The sequence below is a fragment of the Oncorhynchus kisutch genome, linkage group LG13 (assembly GCF_002021735.2).
Source record: "Oncorhynchus kisutch isolate 150728-3 linkage group LG13, Okis_V2, whole genome shotgun sequence".
Taxonomy (NCBI): Eukaryota; Metazoa; Chordata; class Actinopteri; order Salmoniformes; family Salmonidae; genus Oncorhynchus; species Oncorhynchus kisutch.
Window position 1 is genome coordinate 30,069,062 of NC_034186.2, and position 19,736 is coordinate 30,088,797.

General features: G+C 44.9%; 1 protein-coding gene across 2 annotated transcripts in view; it reads left to right on the plus strand.

Moving 5' to 3' along the window:
• The window catches only part of LOC109902633 (acyl-CoA-binding domain-containing protein 6-like), a 62,809-nt gene extending 46,607 nt beyond the window's left edge, over positions 1-16,202 (plus strand). Inside the window, exons 7-8 of one of the 2 annotated variants that reach the window (XM_020499152.2) lie at positions 11,487-11,517; positions 13,831-16,200. In XM_020499152.2, coding sequence (XP_020354741.1) covers positions 11,487-11,517; positions 13,831-13,985 — 186 coding nt within the window. In that variant the 3' untranslated portion in view covers positions 13,986-16,200. Of the gene's footprint in view, positions 1-11,486; positions 11,518-13,830 lie in introns of both variants that reach the window. The other variant, XM_020499153.2, reaches the window with a different exon arrangement.
• Positions 16,203-19,736: the final 3,534 nt, after the last annotated feature.

Genomic DNA, 19,736 nt, shown 5'->3' on the forward strand with positions numbered 1-19,736 from the left:
TGGACCCTCCACCTCCAAATCAATCCCGCTTCAGAGTACAGGCCTCGGTGTAACGCTCATTCCTTTGATTATAAACGCGAATCTGAGCATCACCCCCAGTGAGACAAAACCGCGACTCGTCAGTGAAAAGCACTTTTTGCCAGTCCTGCCTGGTCCAGCGACGGTGGGTTTGTGCCCATATGCGACGTTGTTGCCGGTGATGTCTGGTGAGGACCTGCCTTACAACAGGCCCACAAGCCCTCAGTCCAGCCTATCTCAGCCTATTCCGGACAGTCTGGGCACTGATGGAGGGATTGTCCGTTTCTGGTGTAACTCGGGCAGTTGTTGTTGCCATCCTGTACCTGTCCCGCAGGTGTGATGTTCGGATGTACCGATCCTGTGCAGGTGTTGTTACACGTGGTCTGCCACTGCGAGGATGATCAGCTGTCCGTCCTGTCTCCCTGTAGCACTGTCTTAGGAGTTTCACAGTACGGACATTGCAATTTATTGCCCTGGCCACATCTGCAGTACTCATGCCTCCTTGCAGTATGCCTAAGGCACGTTCACGCAGATGAGCAGGGACCCTGGGCATCTTTCTTTTGGTGTTTTTCAGAGTCAGTAGAAAGGCCTCTTTAGTGTCCTAAGATTTCACAACTGTGACCTTAATTGCCTACCGTCTGTAAACTGTGTCTTAATGACCGTTCCACAGATGCATGTTCGTTAATTGTTTATGGTTCATTGAACAAGCATTGGAAACAGTGTTTAAACCTTTTACAATGAAGATCTGTGAAGTTATTTGGATTTTTACGAATTATCTTTGAAAGACAGGGTCCTGAAAAGGGGCCGTTTCTTTTTTTGCTGATGAAAAAAAATCCATAGGCCTAATACTCAATGCTCAAACTTGCACTTGCACATCCAAAAATGGGTGTAGCAAATACAGATTGCCCATTTTTTATTCTATCAAAAGTATGTGAGTTTGAGCATGTGTCCATTAGGCCTATGGATTGATTTATTTTTATCGGCCTGATTTAGATTGAGCAATAAAAGCCTCACTTTTATTCCATAGGCTGTGATCCTCACTGTGCAGCTGTTGCTAGAGCGCATTTTTCACTGGCTGTCCACTGGTTTCATAAACAATGATTGATATGCTGCTTAAATTTCTTGAATTCAACCATTATTGGGTTCAAATACACATTTATATTTGAACAGCCATCCAGAACAACCACAATCCTTAGGCGCAAATAGCTAAATGAGATAGCAGCGGTGTGATTCACATCAATGCGCTATGTAGATATCAATAATAAGTGATATTCATATCGTCATAGACTACACCACTGCTGTCATCTTTACCTCCAAGCATTTATTCAAGTTGGATAATCTTTGGATGCCGACAGCGGTCACACCATTGGAAGACATAGCATGGACTGTAGCCTACAAAAGCCTATTTATTCCTGCTCTTTTCCCACGATCCATCAAACACATTTGGTGTGTCATCATAGTGGTCTCTGAATTATAGTCTGACTCGCTCACGTTGAACAAATTTGAACTTGCGCCTTTTTTCAGTTCTGGTTTGAATGTCGTTGAGAAAACAACAGAAGTGTCAAAGTTTTTTTTGTGCGAACATATTTTCTGAATTTAAAAGGAGTCCTCGAAGTAATCATCTAGTTTTTCAAAAGTATCTGTAATCTGTACAATATTTTTGCTGGTAACGTAACGGATTACAATTTGTTTTTTTGTAATCCATTACATATAATCCATTACGCCACAACCCTGACCAGTAGTTACATAGGATGAGCCTTTAATAGAGTACAGTATCTTATAAAGTGGGTAAAAACAGTATGTAAACATTATTGGGAGTAGACCAGATCAATCTTTCCAAATCATTGATATCCTTTGTCTGCTATTCTGAACTCCAGGCAGTGCTATTCAGCTCTTTGGCCAATATTTTTTTGAAAAACAGGTTTTAAATGCTAATTTCTAGTGACTTTTGAGAGCTATACAGACACATTAACTTACAAATAGGCACATTTACAGGGGGTCCTTGCAGAGGGGCTGTGCCCTGGACACCATATATGAATTGATTGTTCCCCCCATCTATCTTCAGAGTTCGTTCTGTTAGGTGACCTAAACTAGGATATGTTTAACACCCCGGCCGTCCTACAATCTAAGCTAGATGGCCTCAATCTCACACTAATTATCAGGGAACAAACCGGTACAACCCTAAATCTGTAAACATGGGCACCCTCATAGATATTATCCTGACCAACTTGCCCTCAAAATACACCTCTGCTGTTTTCAATCAGGATCTCAGCGATCACTGCCTCATTGCCTGCATCCGTTATGGGCCCACGATCAAACGACCTCCCCTCAGCGCCTGCAAGCACTCCCTAAAACACTTCTGTGAGCAGGCCTTTCTAATCGACCTGGCCCGGGTATCCTGGAAGGATATTGACCTCATCCCGTCAGTAGAGGATGCCTGGTTGTTCTTTAAAAGTAATTTTCTTAACTTTCTTAATTTTCTTAACTAAGCATGCCCCGTTCAAAATATGTAGAACTAAGAATAGATATAGCCCTTGGTTCACTCCAGACCTGACTGCCCTCGACCAGCACAAAAACATCCTGTGGCGTACTGCACTAACATCGAATAGTCCCTGTGATATGCAACTTTTCAGGAAAGTCAGGAACCAATACATACAGTCAGTTAGGAAAGTAAAGGCTAGCTTTTTCAAACAGATTTACATCCTGTAGCTCTAACTCCAAAAGGTTTTGGGGCACTGTAAAGTCCATGGAGAATAAGAGCACTTCCTCCCAGCTGTCCACTGCACTGAGGTTAGGAAACATTGTCACCACCGATAAATCCACGATAATCGAGAATTTCAATAAACATTTCTCTACGGCTTTCCTCCTGGATACCCCAACCCCGGCCAACCGCTTCGCACCCCCCGCAGCTACTTGCCAAAGCCTCCCCAGCTTCTCCTTCACCCAAATCCAGATTGCTGATATTCTGAAAGAGCTGCAAAATCTGGACCCCTAGACAATCTGGACCCTCTCTTTCTAAAATGATCTGCCACCGTTGTTGCAACACCTATTACTAATCTGACTCAACAGCCTTGGTTTCTCAAATGACTGCCTCGCCTGGTTCACCAACTACTGTTTACATCTGACCCTTCTTTGGACACTGTGTTAACAAACCTACAAACAAGCATCAATGCCATACAACACTCCTTCCGTGGCCTCCAACTGCTCTTAAATGCAAGTAAAACAAAATGCATGCTCTTCAACCGATCTCTGCCTGCACCTGCCCGCCCGACTAGCATCACTACTCTGGACGGTTCTGACTTAGAATATGTGGACAAATACAAATACCTAGGTGTCTGGCTAGACTGTAAACTCCCCTTCCAGACTCACATTAAGCATCTCCAATCCAAAATGAAATCTAGAATCGGCTTCCTATTTCACAACAAAGTCTCCTTCAATAACGCTACCAAACATACCCTCGTAAAACTGACTATCCTACCAATCCTCGACTTCGGCGATGTCATTTACAAAATAGCCTCCAAAACTCTACCCATCAAACTGGATGCAGTCTATCACAGTGCCATCCGTTTTGTCACCAAAGCCCATATACTACCCACCACTGCAACCTGTATGCTCTCGTTGGCTGGTCCTCGCTACATATTCTTCGCCAAACCCACTGGCTCTAGGTTATCTATAAGTCTTTGCTAGGTAAAGCTCTGCCTTATCTCAGCTTATTGGTCACTATAGCAGCACCCACCCGTAGCACACGCTCCAGCAGGTATATCTCACTGGTCATCCCCAAAGCCAACACCTCATTTGGCCACATTTCCTTCCAATTCTCTGCTGCCAATGTCTTGAACGAATTGCAAAAATAGCTGAAGTTGATCAAAAATAGCTGAAGCTATCTGAGCAGCTTACCGATCGCTGCAGCTGTACACAGCCCATCTATTAATAGCCCTTCCAACTACCTACCTCATCCCCATATTGTTTTTATTTACTTTTTTTGCTCTTTTGCACACCAGTACTTCTACTTGGACATTATCGTCTGCACATCTATCACTTGTGTTAATTTGCTAAATTGTAATTACTTCGTTACTGTGGCCTATTTATTGCCTTACCTCTTTACTCCATTTTGTGACGGCCCTGAATTTGTCTGAATCGTCTGTGCATCTCCTTCCAATAGGGCGCTTCCCCTTTTATTTCCCAATTAAATAGCCCGCATCAGCTGCGCAAAAGTGGGGTTGTGATGGAGACGTGAATGAGGATGTGTTCAACCCTCAGTTCCGAAGCTGCTCTATTCGTTTTGTTTTGTTGAATTTAAAAGTGTGCTTTGTAGCCTAATAGAGTTTGCCCAGGATCAGATCCACTCTTTGCGCTGTGGACTACACATCTCCGTTGTTCTTCGTGGCCTTTCTCCGCTGGAGATCTGTTGGCGGATTGGATTGTCTGACTGACCACAACCTTTTTGTATACGGTATTTCATTTGTTTTGGTGTGATGATAGATCTTGATGATTTATGTGATCAGTTATAGTTGAAGACTTATTGAGATTTGATACTCTTAATGGTTGTGTGGTGAAAGAGTTGATATTTTGATTGTATGAAAAGAGACTGGGTTTATGCTACACTTGTATGAATGGACAAACATTGCGTGACTAAGGTCACTTGAGTTCCCTGAACTCCTTTACCGGGCTGGACTCTTTTAGGCCCAAGGTACTGGAGGAACCAGAGATCATTATTTGTTATATTATTATGTGTGTGTGATTAATTTATGTTGGTAATACCACCCACGCAAAATAATACAGTTATTTCCAATGTTTTAAGGGTTTATGTATTGGTGTAGTGTAACGGTTTTCTTCATCTGAAGCGGACCAAAATGCGGCGTGGTTTCTTTGATTCATGTTTAATAAACAAAGATAAACACGAACACTACAAAACAATAAACGTGGAAAACCAAAAACAGCCCTATCTGGTGCAAAACACAGAGACAGGAACAATCACCCACAAACACACAGTGAAACCCAGGCTACCTAAATATGGTTCCCAATCAGAGACAATGACTAACACCTGCCTCTGATTGAGAACCATATCAGGCCAGACATAGAAAATAGACAAACAAGACATCCAACATAGAATGCCCACTCAGATCACACCCTGACCAACCAAAACATAGAAACATACAAAGCAAACTATGGTCAGGGTGTGACAGTACCCCCCCCCCCCCCCCAAGGTGCGGACTCCGGCCGCAAAACCTGAACCTATTGGGGAGGGTCTGGGTGGGCATCTGTCCGCGGTGGCGGCTCTGGTGCTGGACGTGGCCCCCACTTCACCGTAGTCTTAGTCCCCCACCTTGTCCGCTTCCGTGGCCTCAGCCACGGCGACCCTACTTAATGACCCCACTGGACTGAGGGGCAGCTCGGGACAGAGGGGCGGCAGCTCGGGACAGAAGGGCGGCAGCTCGGGACAGAAGGGCGGCAGCTCGGGACAGAGGGGCGGCAGCTCGGGGCGGGGGCTCTTGGCTGAGGGGCTCTGGCGGCTCTGGGCTGAGGGGCTCTGGTGGCCCCTGGCTGACTGGCGGCACCTGGCTGACTGGCGGCACTGGGCAGACGGGTGGCTCAGATGGCGCTGGGCAGACGGGTAGCTCAGATGGCGCTGGGCAGACGGGAAGCTCCGGCAACGCTGGGCAGACGGGAAGCTCCGGCAACGCTGGAGAGGAAGGCTCTGGCAGCGCTGGACTGAGTAGCTCTGGCGCCTCTGGAGGGGCAGGAGCTCTGGTAGCGCCGAACAGGCGGGAGACTCCGGCTGCGCTGGAGAGGAAGGCTCTGGCAGCGCTGGACAGGCGGGACGCACTGTAGGCCTGATGCGTGGTGCTGGCACTGGTGGTACTGGGCCGAGGACACACACAGGAAGCCTGGTGCGGGGAGCTGCCACCGGAGGGCTGGTGTGTGGAGGTGGCACTGGATGGACCGGACCGTGAAGGCGTACTGGAGATCTTGAGAGCAGGGCTGGCACCAACCGCCCTGGCTGGATCTTCACCCTAGCCCGGCAGATGTGGGAAGCTGGGATGTAGCGCACCGTGCGAACCACCGCATAACACGGTGCCTGACCAGCACCACGCCCGCCACGGTTAGCACTGCTAGGAGCACTGTAGTGCTGAGATGGCACAGGACGTGCAAGGCTAGGGAGATGCACAGGAGGCCTGGTGCGTGAGGCTGGCACCATCTTCACCAGCCGACTAGCACGCACCTCAGGACGAGTATGGAGAGCTGACCCTGGTGTCATCAAATCCTCGACATGCTCCGTCGGGCGAATTCCGTGTCTCATGCACCAACACAGCAACTCCCTCATGTCTCTCTCCTCCAATCTCCCCATTAACTCCTTCACCGTCTCTGCTTCGCTCACCTCCAACACCAGCTCTGGTTCTGAGCTCTTCCTTGGCTCCTCACGACAAACAGGGGAGTTGGCTCAGGTCTGACTCCTGACTCTGCCACACTCTCCCTGTGCCCCCCCAATAAATTTTTGTGGCTGACTCTCGGGCTTCCGTCCACGCCGCCGTGCTTGCTTCGCCAACCTCATTCTCCTGTAAACTTCCGCGCACTGCTCCATCGAATCCCAGGCGGGCTCCGGCACTCTCCCTGGGTCGACCGCCCACCTGTCTATCTCCTCCCAAGTTGTATAGTCCATATTCTTGCCGTCCAAACCGTCCTCCCATGTCCATTCCTCTTTTCGCTGCTGTTGCCCGTTACCACGCCCCTTGATCCTGTTGTGGTGGGTGATTCTGTAAGGGTTCTCTTGGGGTGAAGTAGAGGCGGACCAAAACGCAGCGTGATTATATTGATTCATGTTTAATAAACAAAGATAAACACGAACACTACAAACAATAAATGTGGAAAACCAAAAACAGCCCTATCTGGTGCAAAACACAGAGACAGGAACAATCACCCACAAACACACAGTCTAACCCAGGCTACCTAAATATGGTTCCCAATCAGAGACAATGACTAACACCTGCCTCTGATTGAGAACCATATCAGGCCAGACATAGAAATAGACAAACAAGACATCCAACATAGAATGCCCACTCAGATCACACCCTCACCAACCAAAACATAGAAACATACAAAGCAAACTATGGTCAGGGTGTGACATGTAGACTAGAGGTCGACCAATTATGATTTTTCAACACCGATACCGATGATTGGAGGACAAAAAAAGCCGATACCGATTAATCAGCCGATTTTTTAAAAATGTATTTGTAATAATGACAATTACAACAATACTGAATTAACACTTATTTTAACTTAATATAATACATCAATAAAATCAATTTAGCCTCAAATAAATAATGAAACATGTTCAATTTGGTTTAAATAATGCAAAAACAAAGTGGTGGAGAAGAAAGTAAAAGTGCAATATGTGCCATGTAAGAAAGCTAACGTTTAAGTTCCTTGCTCAGAACATGAGAACATGTTCCTTTTAACATGAGTCTTCAATATTCCCAGGTAAGACGTTTTAGGTTGTATTATTATAGGACTATGTCTCTCTATACCATTTGTATTTCATATACCTTTGACTATTGGATGTTCTTATAGGCACTTTAGTATTGCCAGTGTAACAGAATAGCTTCCGTACCTCTCCTCGCTCCTACCTGGGCTCGAACCAGGAACACAATGACAACAGCCACCCTCGAAGCAGTGTTACCCATGCAGAGCAAGGGGAATAACGACTCCAAGTCTCAGAGCGAGTGATGTTTGAAACGCTATTAGCGCACACCCCGCTAACTAGCTAGCCATTTCACATCACATCGTTACACCAGCCTAATCTTGGGAGTTGATAGGCTTGAAGTCATAAACAGCAGAGCTGCTGGCAAAACGCACGAAAGTGCTGTTTGAATGAATGCTTATGAGCCTGCTGGTGCCTACCATCGCTCAGTCAGACTCCTCTATGAAATCATAGACTTAGTTATAACATAATAAACACACAGAAATACGAGCCTTAGGTTATTAATATGGTCGAATCCAGAAACTATCATCTCGAAAACAAGGCGTTTATTCTTTCAGTGAAATACGGAACCGTTCCGTATTTTATCTAACGGGTGGCATCCATCAGTCTAAATATTCCTGTTACATTGCACAACCTTCAATGTTATGTCATAATTACGTAAAATTCTGGCAAATTAGTTCGCAATGAGCCAGGTGGCCCAAACTGTTGCATATACCCTGAACGCAAGAGAAGTGACACAATTTCACCTGGTTAATATTGCCTGCTGACCTGGATTTCTTTTAGCTAAATATGCAGGTTTAAAAAATATTACTTCTGTGTATTGATTTTAAGAAAGGCATTGATGTTTATGGTTAGGTACACGTTGGAGCAACGACAGTCATTTTTCGCGAATGCGCACTGCATCGATTATATGCAACGCAGGACACGCTAGATAAACTAGTAATATCATCAACCATGTGTAGTTATAACTTGTGATTATGATTGATTAAGTTTAATGCTAGCTAGCAACTTACCTTGGCTTCTTACTGCATTCGCGTAACAGGCGGGCTCCTCGTGAGGCAGGTGGTTGGAGTGTTGGACTAGTTAACCGTACGGTTGCAAGATTGAATCCCTGAGCTGACGAGGTAGAAATCTGTCGTTCTGCCCCTGAACAGGCAATTAACCCACCGTTCCAAGGTCGTCATTGAAAATAAGAATGGGTTCTTAACTGACTTGCCTAGTTAAATAAAGATTCAATAAAGGTGGGGAAAATCTGCTAAATCAGCGTCCAAAATTACAGATTTCGGATTGTTATGAAAACTTGAAATCGGCCCTAATTATTCGGCCATTCCGATTAATCGGTCGACCTCTAGTGTAGACTTGAAGGACCAGACGTGACTCATTCCCTCCCAAACCAAGAGGAGAAATCTATATTTTCTCTGGTAGGCACCACCAACCTGGCACCCCTACAAACAATAACCTCAAGTAAAAACCGTTACAGTTTGCACACACTGTATATATATATTTCTATTGTGTTATTGACTGTATTTCTGTTTATTCCATGTGTAACTCTGTGTTGTTGTGTGTGTCACACTGTTTTGCATTATTATCTTGGCCCGGTGGCAGTTGTAAATGAGAACTTGTTCTCAACTGGCCTAATTGGTTTAACAAAGGTGAAATATATATATATACATATTTTTTTGATTGGACTGTATCAGTCCAATCAGTCTAAGGGCCATGACCATTCATACTGTACTGAATACCAGTGTGACTTAATGTGGATATATTTAATTTAAAAAACATTTTGTACTCTTTCTGCTACTGTATGATTAATTTCCTAGCATTTTACTCACTTCCCCTATGTCAGGTTATTAATACTGCAGCTCTACATACTGTATGGTTTAAAACTTAACGTCATATTTTCAACTTATAATACAGTTAGTATACTGTAATAATAAACAGCAGCATACACCGTTCAAATCTGTTTCAAACTTTTTTTTAAGGTAGGCTTGAAAGGTCCAACAGAAATGAATCAATCGCCACTCTAAAATGAAATATAATCATGACAGCCGCTCTCCTGCATGAAGTAAATGCATACAATTCACCCTCTAGACTTAAGATGCTATAATTTCATCAGAGATAATATCAACTCTATGAGCTTGGAGAGGCACTTCTCACTGTCTTACCTGTTTGTTGCCTTTCTCTCTCTGCCTGCCTGTCTGTCTGTCAGTGGGTATCATCATGCCTGCATCTCTCCTGCATGAAGTTAACACAATAGACCCACTAGAGTTAATGCAATAGTTAATGCAATAGACCCACTAGACTAGGGATGGGCAAATTTGATGGGGGTGGGGGCAACACAAAAATCTGAACTCATCTGTTTACCCATATCCATACCCACACATGCAGTCAGAGCCAGCCCTAGCCTTTTGGGAGCCCTAAGTGAAATGTTGTTTGGTCTACATTGAAGGTTGTGGATCTTCCAGCGAGACACCGACCCCAAACGCACATAAAAAGCACCCTGGAATGATTCAAGAAGAGATGCCGGATTGTTCTGGAGTGGTCAGCGAAGAGTTCAGATCTAAATTACATCCAAAACCTATAGTGAGATCTGAAAACAGCTGTTGGTGGAAGGCACCCCTTAAACATTGAAGAATTAGAGCAGGTTGCTGCTGAGAAGTGGAACAAATTGGCATTAGAAAGGTCTCAGCAAGCTCATTGATGGCTACAAGAGGCATTACTCTGCAGTTATTTTGTCCAAAGGCTTTGCAACCAAGTACTACCTCCGGGGTGCCGATATCATTTGTCTTTATTTTCGAAATAAAATTGTAAACTTAAGTTTACAGAAATAATATTGCTTCTGGAATGTTGAAAAACCAATAACAAGGTGTGAAGACTGAAATTTAAAAAAAACTTTCAACTTATTTGAGAAGAAATAGGGAATTGTCTTTATCAAGGGTGCCAATAACTCTGTACCTGACTGTATATTTCATGCTGCCTTGTATGATCGTTCTATCTTTTAAGTAGCAGAAAGGCTGTTCCTGCGGCTGTGCTGGCTACTGATAGTCAGGTTTTGACAGCCTTAGGCCTTACTAAAGAAACAGCCAGTTAGCTCAGTGACTGCAGGTATTCTAATTGTTCCCATCTGATCCTGCGGCTTGCTGGTGACAACAGTATTGCAGTTTGTCATCATTATGGGGTGAAAAGGCACGCTGGAGTGGTAATTAAGAGATGAATCCCCCTTGATGATGCGTGTCATACACTGTGTCAGTGTTACACCGACCCCCCCCCCTCCCCGTCTCACTCCCGGCCTCATGCCTCCTACACATAGAGTCCACAGGATTTACACCCCCGCTCCAGGACACAGCACAGATACCACTTCAATTAGTCCCAAACGGTGGCCGTGCTCAGGGCAGATTGCTCCTTTGTAGCAAGACCATTGTGTGACGGTACGGCCTCCGTGGGTAATGCATTTAGCACGTTCTCACCCCTGGACAATGACGAGAGACGCCCAGGCTTTGTCCCTCGACCCTGGCCGTGTCACCCTACCTCAGAGCCTGTTGAGCACGGAGGTCTGCCTTCTCTTCCTGGCCCATTGGCCACAGTGTGTTAACCTGTGGCAGGGACGGCTCAGCCAGGGCTCAGGGGTAGCTACTGGGCTAATGCCATTGGTTCCACTGGCTCAGGTCGCTATAGAGTCTCTCCCAAGTTGAAAGGTTTAATTGTTCGCTCAGGTTGAGATCAATATTTAATCTTTTCACATAATCCCCTTTATGGTGAAATCATTGGGTTTTTGATTTAGTCAATAATACCGTAGTTTTCTCAACTGCAAAGTTTGCAAGCCACAAGTAAGAACTTTACAACTGTCAAGGCCAAGGTTCTTTCATTGTTCTTTGACAAACAGAGGCACGGTTATTGTCTCTATTACTGTGTTATGGGTCTGCAAGTTAGACTTGTTTGTCTTTAGCTCTCCTCAGGTTTCTTAACATTTCTCACTCTCTTCTCGCAGGATGACGAGGGCCAGACAGCGTTACACTATGGTAAGGAGTTGTCATAAACCAAAAGCTTCCAGATATCAGAGAATGTCATCTAGATTTCTGGGTGAATATGTGTATATAGGCTATGTTTGTGTATGAATGGTTGTATGTCTGTACATGTACTGTAAATTGCATCTCTGTTTATGAGTGTGAACAATTGTATGGTGATGGATGGGAAAGCGTGCACCATCTGCTCTCTTGGCCCTGCATCTGTCTCACTCTCCCTCGCTCTTTCTCATCCCCCTCTCTTCTCCCTCTTTTACTGCTTTTTCTATCTAAGGTGCCTTTCATCCATCAGCGTCTCTTTCATCCCTCCCTCTTTCTGTGTGTGTGTGTGTGTTTGTATGCTCATGTGCTTGTGTCTAATCTATGGTCTATGTGTGTGTGTCTGTGCGTATGGAGTGGCAGTGTGTAATAATCACCAGGTCTCCCCAAGGAAATCAACAGTGCTCCTCAGACTCGCAATACCCCCTCCCATGGGCGGCCCCCATGTCCTCTGAGCCCTTGGTGTGTGTGTGGGGGGACACCATCTGGCCCCCGGCTGGGCTGGGTGACTACAGGGTGGGGACTGGGCACGTGGCTGGACTGGGTGACTACAGGGTGGGTACTGGGCACGTGGCTGGGCTGGGCTGGGTGACTACAGGATGGGGACTGGGCACGTGGCCGGACTGGGTGACTACAGGGTGGGGACTGGGCACGTGGCTGGACTGGGTGACTACATGGTTGACTGGGCACGTGGCTGGAATGGGTGACTACAGGGTGGGGACTGGGCACGTGGCTGGACTGGGTGACTACAGGGTGGGGACTGGGCACGTGGCTGGACTGGGTGACTACAGGGTGGGGACTGGGCACATGGCTGGACTGGGTGACTACAGGGTGGGGACTGGGCACGTGGCTGGACTGGGTGACTACAGGTTGGGGACTGGGCACGTGGCTGGACTGGGTGACTACAGGGTGGGGACTGGGCACGTGGCTGGACTGGGTGACTACAGGGTGGGGACTGGGCACGTGGCTGGACTGGGTGACTACAGGGTGGGGACTGGGCACGTGGCTGGAATGGGTGACTACAGGGTGGGGACTGGGCACGTGGCTGGAATGGGTGACTACAGGGTGGGGACTGGGCACGTGGCTGGGCTGGGTGACTACAGGGTGGGGACTGGGCACGTGGCTGGCGTACAGTAGACCACACGCCACTGGGGAACCAGGCAGGGACATGAGGATGGGGCTTAAAAAAATGACTAATAAACATAAGCGATGAACTCTTGGAGACAAATAGCAGAGAATGAAAATTCATTTCCACCTCTCTTTGCACAGGGCCACAGTGGCTGGCAAATGATTAATGGAGGGTTTACTGCACACTATAAATTGTTCTCCTTCTCAACGACTCCCAGGGGGATGAGGGTTTTTACAGACCAAGGCCCCACACGCAGCCCAAAAAAATATATATACAATTTAAAAGAATAAAAAATTATTGAACCTGACAACCACGGCTGGGTTTTTTTCTCCCTGCTGAGAACGGGTGACACTTTAGCCACCTCTGGGCTGGAGGATAAAAGGGCCTGCTGTCAATCAGCCATTCCTGCTGACATCAGCCCATCACACAAGAGCAGGAGGGCTCTCTTTTTAAGAGGAGAGAGCGATTGACACTGGCGGAGAAAAGCACTCTGAGCACAGAGGAATCTAGGTGCATCAGCGCTGTGACTCGCTAACTGAGTTAAGAAAATGCAAGCCCTATCCTCATATCGTAGCCTAGCCTGTGAGTCCTTTTAGTGGGACACAAATTACCAATCGGGCACAAATTGAGTGTTTCAGCCAACCACAGGTTCAGGGAAATGTCAATGGGCCTCCATATGAGCTTTTCATTGACTCCTGCACTCAGGTTAAAAAAGGAATATAAACACCAATGTTTAGAGGCTGTGTTTAGACATAGTTGTGTGCATCATGTCTCCTCAGGTGACCTTGGAGATATTTAAAGGTGATCCTATCCTTTTCTATTAGTAATTTGGGTACTGTAAGATATACAGATAAGTGTGTATTAAAGTTGCTGTCAGAACAATGAGATTTAGTATCTCCTGTCTTGTCATACCACCCAGAATGATATATGGAAATGGCTGCTTTCATGGCATGTTACCTATGTAGTCAATCCTGGATCCTTTTACCTCTGAAGTGCATCACAATGATATCGCTTTCCTCTCTCTCGTTCTCTCTCACCCTGCTGTGCTGTGCCCCCCCCCCCCACACACACACACTCTCCTTCTGTTCTCGCTCCCTGTTCTGTTATTCTGCCCCCCCCCCCTCTCCCGCTCTGTCCTGCAGCGTCTGCATGTGAGTTTGCTGACGTAGTGGAACTGCTTCTACAGGCTGGGGCAGACCCTTCCATGAAGGACCAGGAGGGCTCTCTGCCTGAGGAGGTCACAGAATCCAGCTCCATCTCCTCACTGCTGCGCCAGTACACCGCCCCCAAGGGCTAGGCCCAGCTTCGACATCCCCTCCCCTCCAGCCGGTGCCCATCCCATCCTAGACCTAGCATCCAGCTCTCTCAGTAATGGTCATCACACTCTGAAAGTGCAACCCACCACTTCATCTCTCATGTCCCATTCCAAGGAATGCATCCATCATCATCGCTATTAAAGAAATGAGTTTCTCTCTGACTTTTTCAGACCACCTCCTTTGATGACACGACAGTCATGTTTGCACTTCGGATTTTGTGTTACCTTCATTTGTCTTGTGTTTCCTGATTGAAATTATTATTTTTTTAAGACATTTGGATAGCATATGTATATTGGTATAAAAAAAATAAAAAGATATATAACTTCCAAAGAAGTTGACCTATTATTACCTGACTGCTTATTTAGCATTTTAGTTGGTATCATCCTTGCATATATAGATCTGGACAAGAAAATACAAATTTAACCTAATATTTGTCCAAAAATAAACATAGAATATGCAATTTTATATTCAGATGGAGCATGGAGAAATCTAGGTAAAAGTTATTCCATGATAACTAACGTAACCATAGCAGCACACCGATCAAATTCCCTGGCCAGGCCTCTTCATTTGAGTGAACCCTTTGTCCACTGAGCACATTCTGTCTCCCTTGGCCCACCCCACATACCCACACCCTCTATTATGTCACTTAAGATATATTTGGATGTTCTCCAAATAGTCAACACATGGGCTGCCTCCAAATCTGCTTTAGTTTTTCGTAAGCTCTTCTGATCAGAGCAGTCTCTTTGGCACCCCCTCCCTCCCACCTGATGAGAATACTAAATCTCAGCTCTTAACTACAGCTTGATAAAGAAGCTAATGCACATTTGAACAAACAATGGGGACATGCTGTAATCCCTCTCTCTGAACACGAGGCATTAAATAACAGTCACCAAAAAAGAGTCCTGCTGCGGCTGACTGCTGTCTGTCACCATGGCCCCAGCATACAGAACAGATATGGTCCAGCCCAGACACTCTGCTCTGTTGCAGTATCACTGAGAGAGAGAGCATTGTTATGCATTCCCTACACAACCAGGAATTATGCTGTCTGTATATTTCAAAAGGATGTTTCGCCCATTTTCCAGTAATTTCCTAAATCCTGATCGGGTTGGAGTAGTAGTTGGTGACGGCATGCTCCCCAGGCATGTCTGCACAACTGTGACACTAAGCCCATTATGTTTCCATTATGGGCCTCCATTTTCTCTGAGCTTTTCACTTTTGACACTGCCTCCTCTCAAATCGCAGCCCATATTGCTCAACCTTCTTTACTTAACGTTTATGCATTTTTACAAGTCGCCTCTCTATGGTTCTCTAACACCATTAGTGACAGATGGCCAAGGTTTGTTACAGAGATGAGCACTTTCCTGTCCCTCTCTTCCTCTCCCCAGTCTGGGGGTTAAAAGCAGTGGCATGTCGTTGTACTGGCCAAGTCTTAATGCAATCCGCTCGCTAGTCCCCAGAACAGTATTGCTTGAAATTCAACAGTAAGCAAAATCTCAGCTCTGCTGTTGAAATGCATCCCTCTAATATCTTCAAGAGGACTCGATAAGTCTCTTGCTGCAAGCCGTGTGTTTAGTGCATGATTAACAAGCATTGCCGTCTGCTGCTACTCAAGGCGATAGTGATCAAAGCTGCTACACAGACACTCAGAATGTTCTTATGCAACACCTCAGCAGACACTGAAGGCAATATCCTGTTAACGACCCTCCCTCTCTCTAATTATATTATATGTACATCTCATTTCTGCTATAATGACCCAGTGAAACAAACCTAATTTCACTTCAAACAGAAGAACAACCTTGAAGTTGTCATTGAAAGGCCTCTCTGTGACTCAAACCCTTTTAAAGCTACACTCTGTCATGGCAGCCATTGCTCAACATTAAAATAAAATATAATTTTAGGAGACAAATATCCTGTCTTGATGTCCAAGATTAAGTTTAGTCTGAACCAAATATCTATTTACATGTTAATGTATTTCTTTCCATCAGAAGGAACATAGAATTGTTACCTTCAGGAAGTTTGTAATAAAAGCCTCAGATCGATGATAATGGCATTTGTGCTTGTGTTTGTCATCTTTGCAAAAGCAACAGTGCAGGAATTTCCCAGATTTATTTGTATACTAGTGCTGTAAGTGCCGTGTAAATTATCCTAACTGTCTTTGTCGCTGTTTATCTTTGTAAGGCAGCACTATTAAAGGCTATCCATTAATGCCCATGGCTTGTCTAATCAATGGCTGAATAAAACCAGCTTGTTTTGTGGCGTTTTATGCAGACGTGCTTGTTCTGCAACAGGAATAGCTCAAATGCAACCAAATTGATGATACTTCAGTATAGGACACACATGCTATGACTCCGACAAGGCTGGATAACAGATAAATTATTGAAGAGTTATATTTACATTCTATTTATTTCCATTTAACTATGAATTTATAGCCAGTATATTGCAGATGACTAGCCAACAAGACTGCTTTTAGCTCATGGGTTTTAGTAATGCGGAATTGTAAGGAACTTAAAATTGAGACTTGTCGTATTCTGTTAATTTACTATCATATGTAATATACACTCCTGTATTTATGCCATACTTAATGCTTCTCTCTATCTCTACACTCTTAGAAAAAAGGGTTCTGCGGCTGTCCCCATAGGAGAACCCTTTTGGTTCCATATAGAACCCTCTGTGGATAGGGTTCTACATGGAACACAAAAGGGTTTGACCTTGAACCAAAAGGGGTTATTCAAAGGGTTCTCCTAAGGGGAAAGCCGAAGAGCCCGTTTTGATTCTGGATAGCACCAATTTTTTAAGAGTGTATCTTGCCTGACCACAAAGCATATTTATCCATATTTCACAAAGCAGTTTACAATTAGTTAGCAGTGCAGGGATTAAGGAAAAATGTGACTGTGCAAAACTGCAATCTGGTGCAGTCTTTAGTAGCAGAGGGATCAGTGTTTGCAGCAGCTAAGCAGATGTGCTGCTTCGGCCCCTGTTTTGTTTCTTCTATGGGTGGGAGTGGTGTATATGGGCTTACAAACAAGCACTACCGGCCCAGAACTAGCAGACACAGAAAACCAACACCTACCATTGGTTACTAACTGGATCTCCATCTTTGAATGTGTGTGATATTTATTATCAGTTCATCCTTAAAGGGATAGTTTACCCAAAGTAGTAAGAATATTTTTTTTAAACGAGTATTAAGTGAGAATAGGCATTGGTCTGAAGCTGAAAAAGAGAGGAAATTAACTTGAGCATCACAATGCCTATCCCATCCATGCTCTACTAAGATTGTACAGCACACAGCTTTGACCTACTACAATAGCTATGTTGGTATTGTACTAAACACTATATGTGTAGGCAGGTTGCTTAGGATTCAAACCGTCTCAAACAGCCTAATTCATACTCTTGGAGGAGGTGCTTCCACAATGTGATTTGTACCACATACTAGTTAATGTATTGGATTCTTCACACACAACAGTAAGACATTATCCCACTACACTACCTTTTCATGCTCTTTTTATTAAATGAATGCAAGCTTTACTTTAATACTTACAAGACCATCTGGCTTGATTGAGCTGTTTTGTCCTGTAATAATGTGGTGCATGCCTGTATTTTTTGGTTAGTTGGTGCACAACATAACAGGTGGTGGTGTGTTGGACACAGTAGCTTACATAGATAGAGCCTGTCTGCTTTCCTCCCGAGTGGCGCAGAGGTCTAAGACACTGCATTTCAGTGCTGGAGGCGTCACTACAGACCCTGGTTCGATCCTGGGCTGTATCACAACCGGCCATGATTGGGAGTCCCATAGGGCGATGCACAATTGGTCCAGCGTCTCGCGGGTTAAGGTTTTGGCTGGGGTAGGCCATCATTGTAAATAAGAATTTGTTCTTAACTGACTTGCCTAGTTAAATGAAAAAGCCTGATTTCTGTAACTTAGCTTATGTTTGTACTTATTTATCTTTGCAATGAAGATGGTGACGGAACAATAATACACATTTACAATCGGCCTAGATCTACAAATACATACAGCTAAATTATACAATGCATTCGGGAAAGTATTCAGACCCCTTGACTTTTTCCACAATTTGTTACTTGAACGCCTTATTCTAAAATTGATTAAATTGTGTTTTCCCCCACTCATCAATCTATACACAATACCCTGTAATGACAGAAGACCAAAATGCTACAAGCTTGGTAATCCTGTATTTGGGGAGTTTCTCCCGTTCTTCTTTGCAGATCCTCTCAAGCTCTGTGAAGTTGGATAGGGAGCGTTGCTGCACAGCTATTTTCAGTTCTCTTCAGAGATGTTAGATTGGGTTCAAGTCTGGGCTCTGGCTGGGCCACTGAAGAACATTTAGAGACTTGTCCCGAAGCAACTCCTGCGTTGTCTTGTCTGTGTGTTTAGGGTCGTTTTCCTGTTGGAAGGTGAACCTTCACCCCAGTCTGAAGTCCTGAGCACTCTGGAGCAGGTTTTCATCAAGGATTTCTCTGTACATTGCTCTGTTCATCTTTCCCTCGATCCTGACCTGTCTTTCAGTCTCTGCCACTGAAAAACATCCCCACAGCATGATGCTGCCACCACCATGCTTTACCGTAGGGAGAGTTCAATCTTGGTTTCATCAGACCAGAGAATCTTGTTTCTCATGGTCTGAGAGTCCTTTAGGTGCCTTTTAGCAAACTCCAAGCGGGCTGTTATGTGCCTTTTACTGAGGAGTGGCTTCCGTCTGGCCACTCTACCATAAAGGCCTGATTGGTTGAGTGCTGCAGAGATGTGTGTCCTTCTGAAAGGTTCTCCCATCTCCAAAGAGGAACTCTGGAGCTCTGTCCGAGGGACCATTGGGTTATTGGTCACCTCCCTGACCAAGGTCCTTCTCCCCCGGTTGCTCAGTTTAGATGGGAGGCCAGCTCTAGGAAGAGTCTTGGTGGTTCCAAACTTCTTCAATTTTTAACAATGATGGAGGAGACTGTGTTCTTGGGTACCTTCAATGCTGCAGAAATGTTTTGGTACCCTTCCCCCGATCTGTACCTCGACACAATCCTGTCTCGGAGCTCTACGAACAATTCCTTCGACCTCTTGGCTTGGTTTTTGCTCTAACATGCACTGTCAACTGTGGGACCTTATATAGACAGGTGTGTGGCTTTCCAAATCATGTCCAATAAATTGAATTTACCACAGGTGGACTCCAATCAAGTTGGAGAAACATCTCAAGGATGATCAATGGAAACAGGATGCATCTGAGATAAATTTCGAGTCTCATAGCAAAGGGTCTGAATACTGATGGAAATAAGGGATTTCTGTTTTAGGTTTTTTTAAATAAATTTGCACAAAAAAAACTTTGTCATTATGGGGTATTGTGTGTAGATTGATGAGGATTTTTACAAAATGTGGAAAAAGTCAAGGAGTCTGAATACTTTCTGAATGCCCTGTATATAGACGTGTATAATAGTGAAAATAATGTTCTCTACATTTTCAATAAACACGTAGCTACAATCCTATGGGATTACTCTTCTGAAGTGAGTGATGTTAAACACCACTGTTTAAGGTAATTGATGCTATTCTTACCTTCTGGTGCATGGTCATAGCTAAGTCATAAAATATGAATGATAGGTTGCAGTCACTCCTGGCCCATATGCTTCTTACAAGGTAAGAACAAGATTGACAAATTATGGAAATTGAGTGAACAATCCCTAGGGCCTTGCTTTGCTTGTCTGTCACACCTTTCCCCTATGAGAAGGAAACACTAACT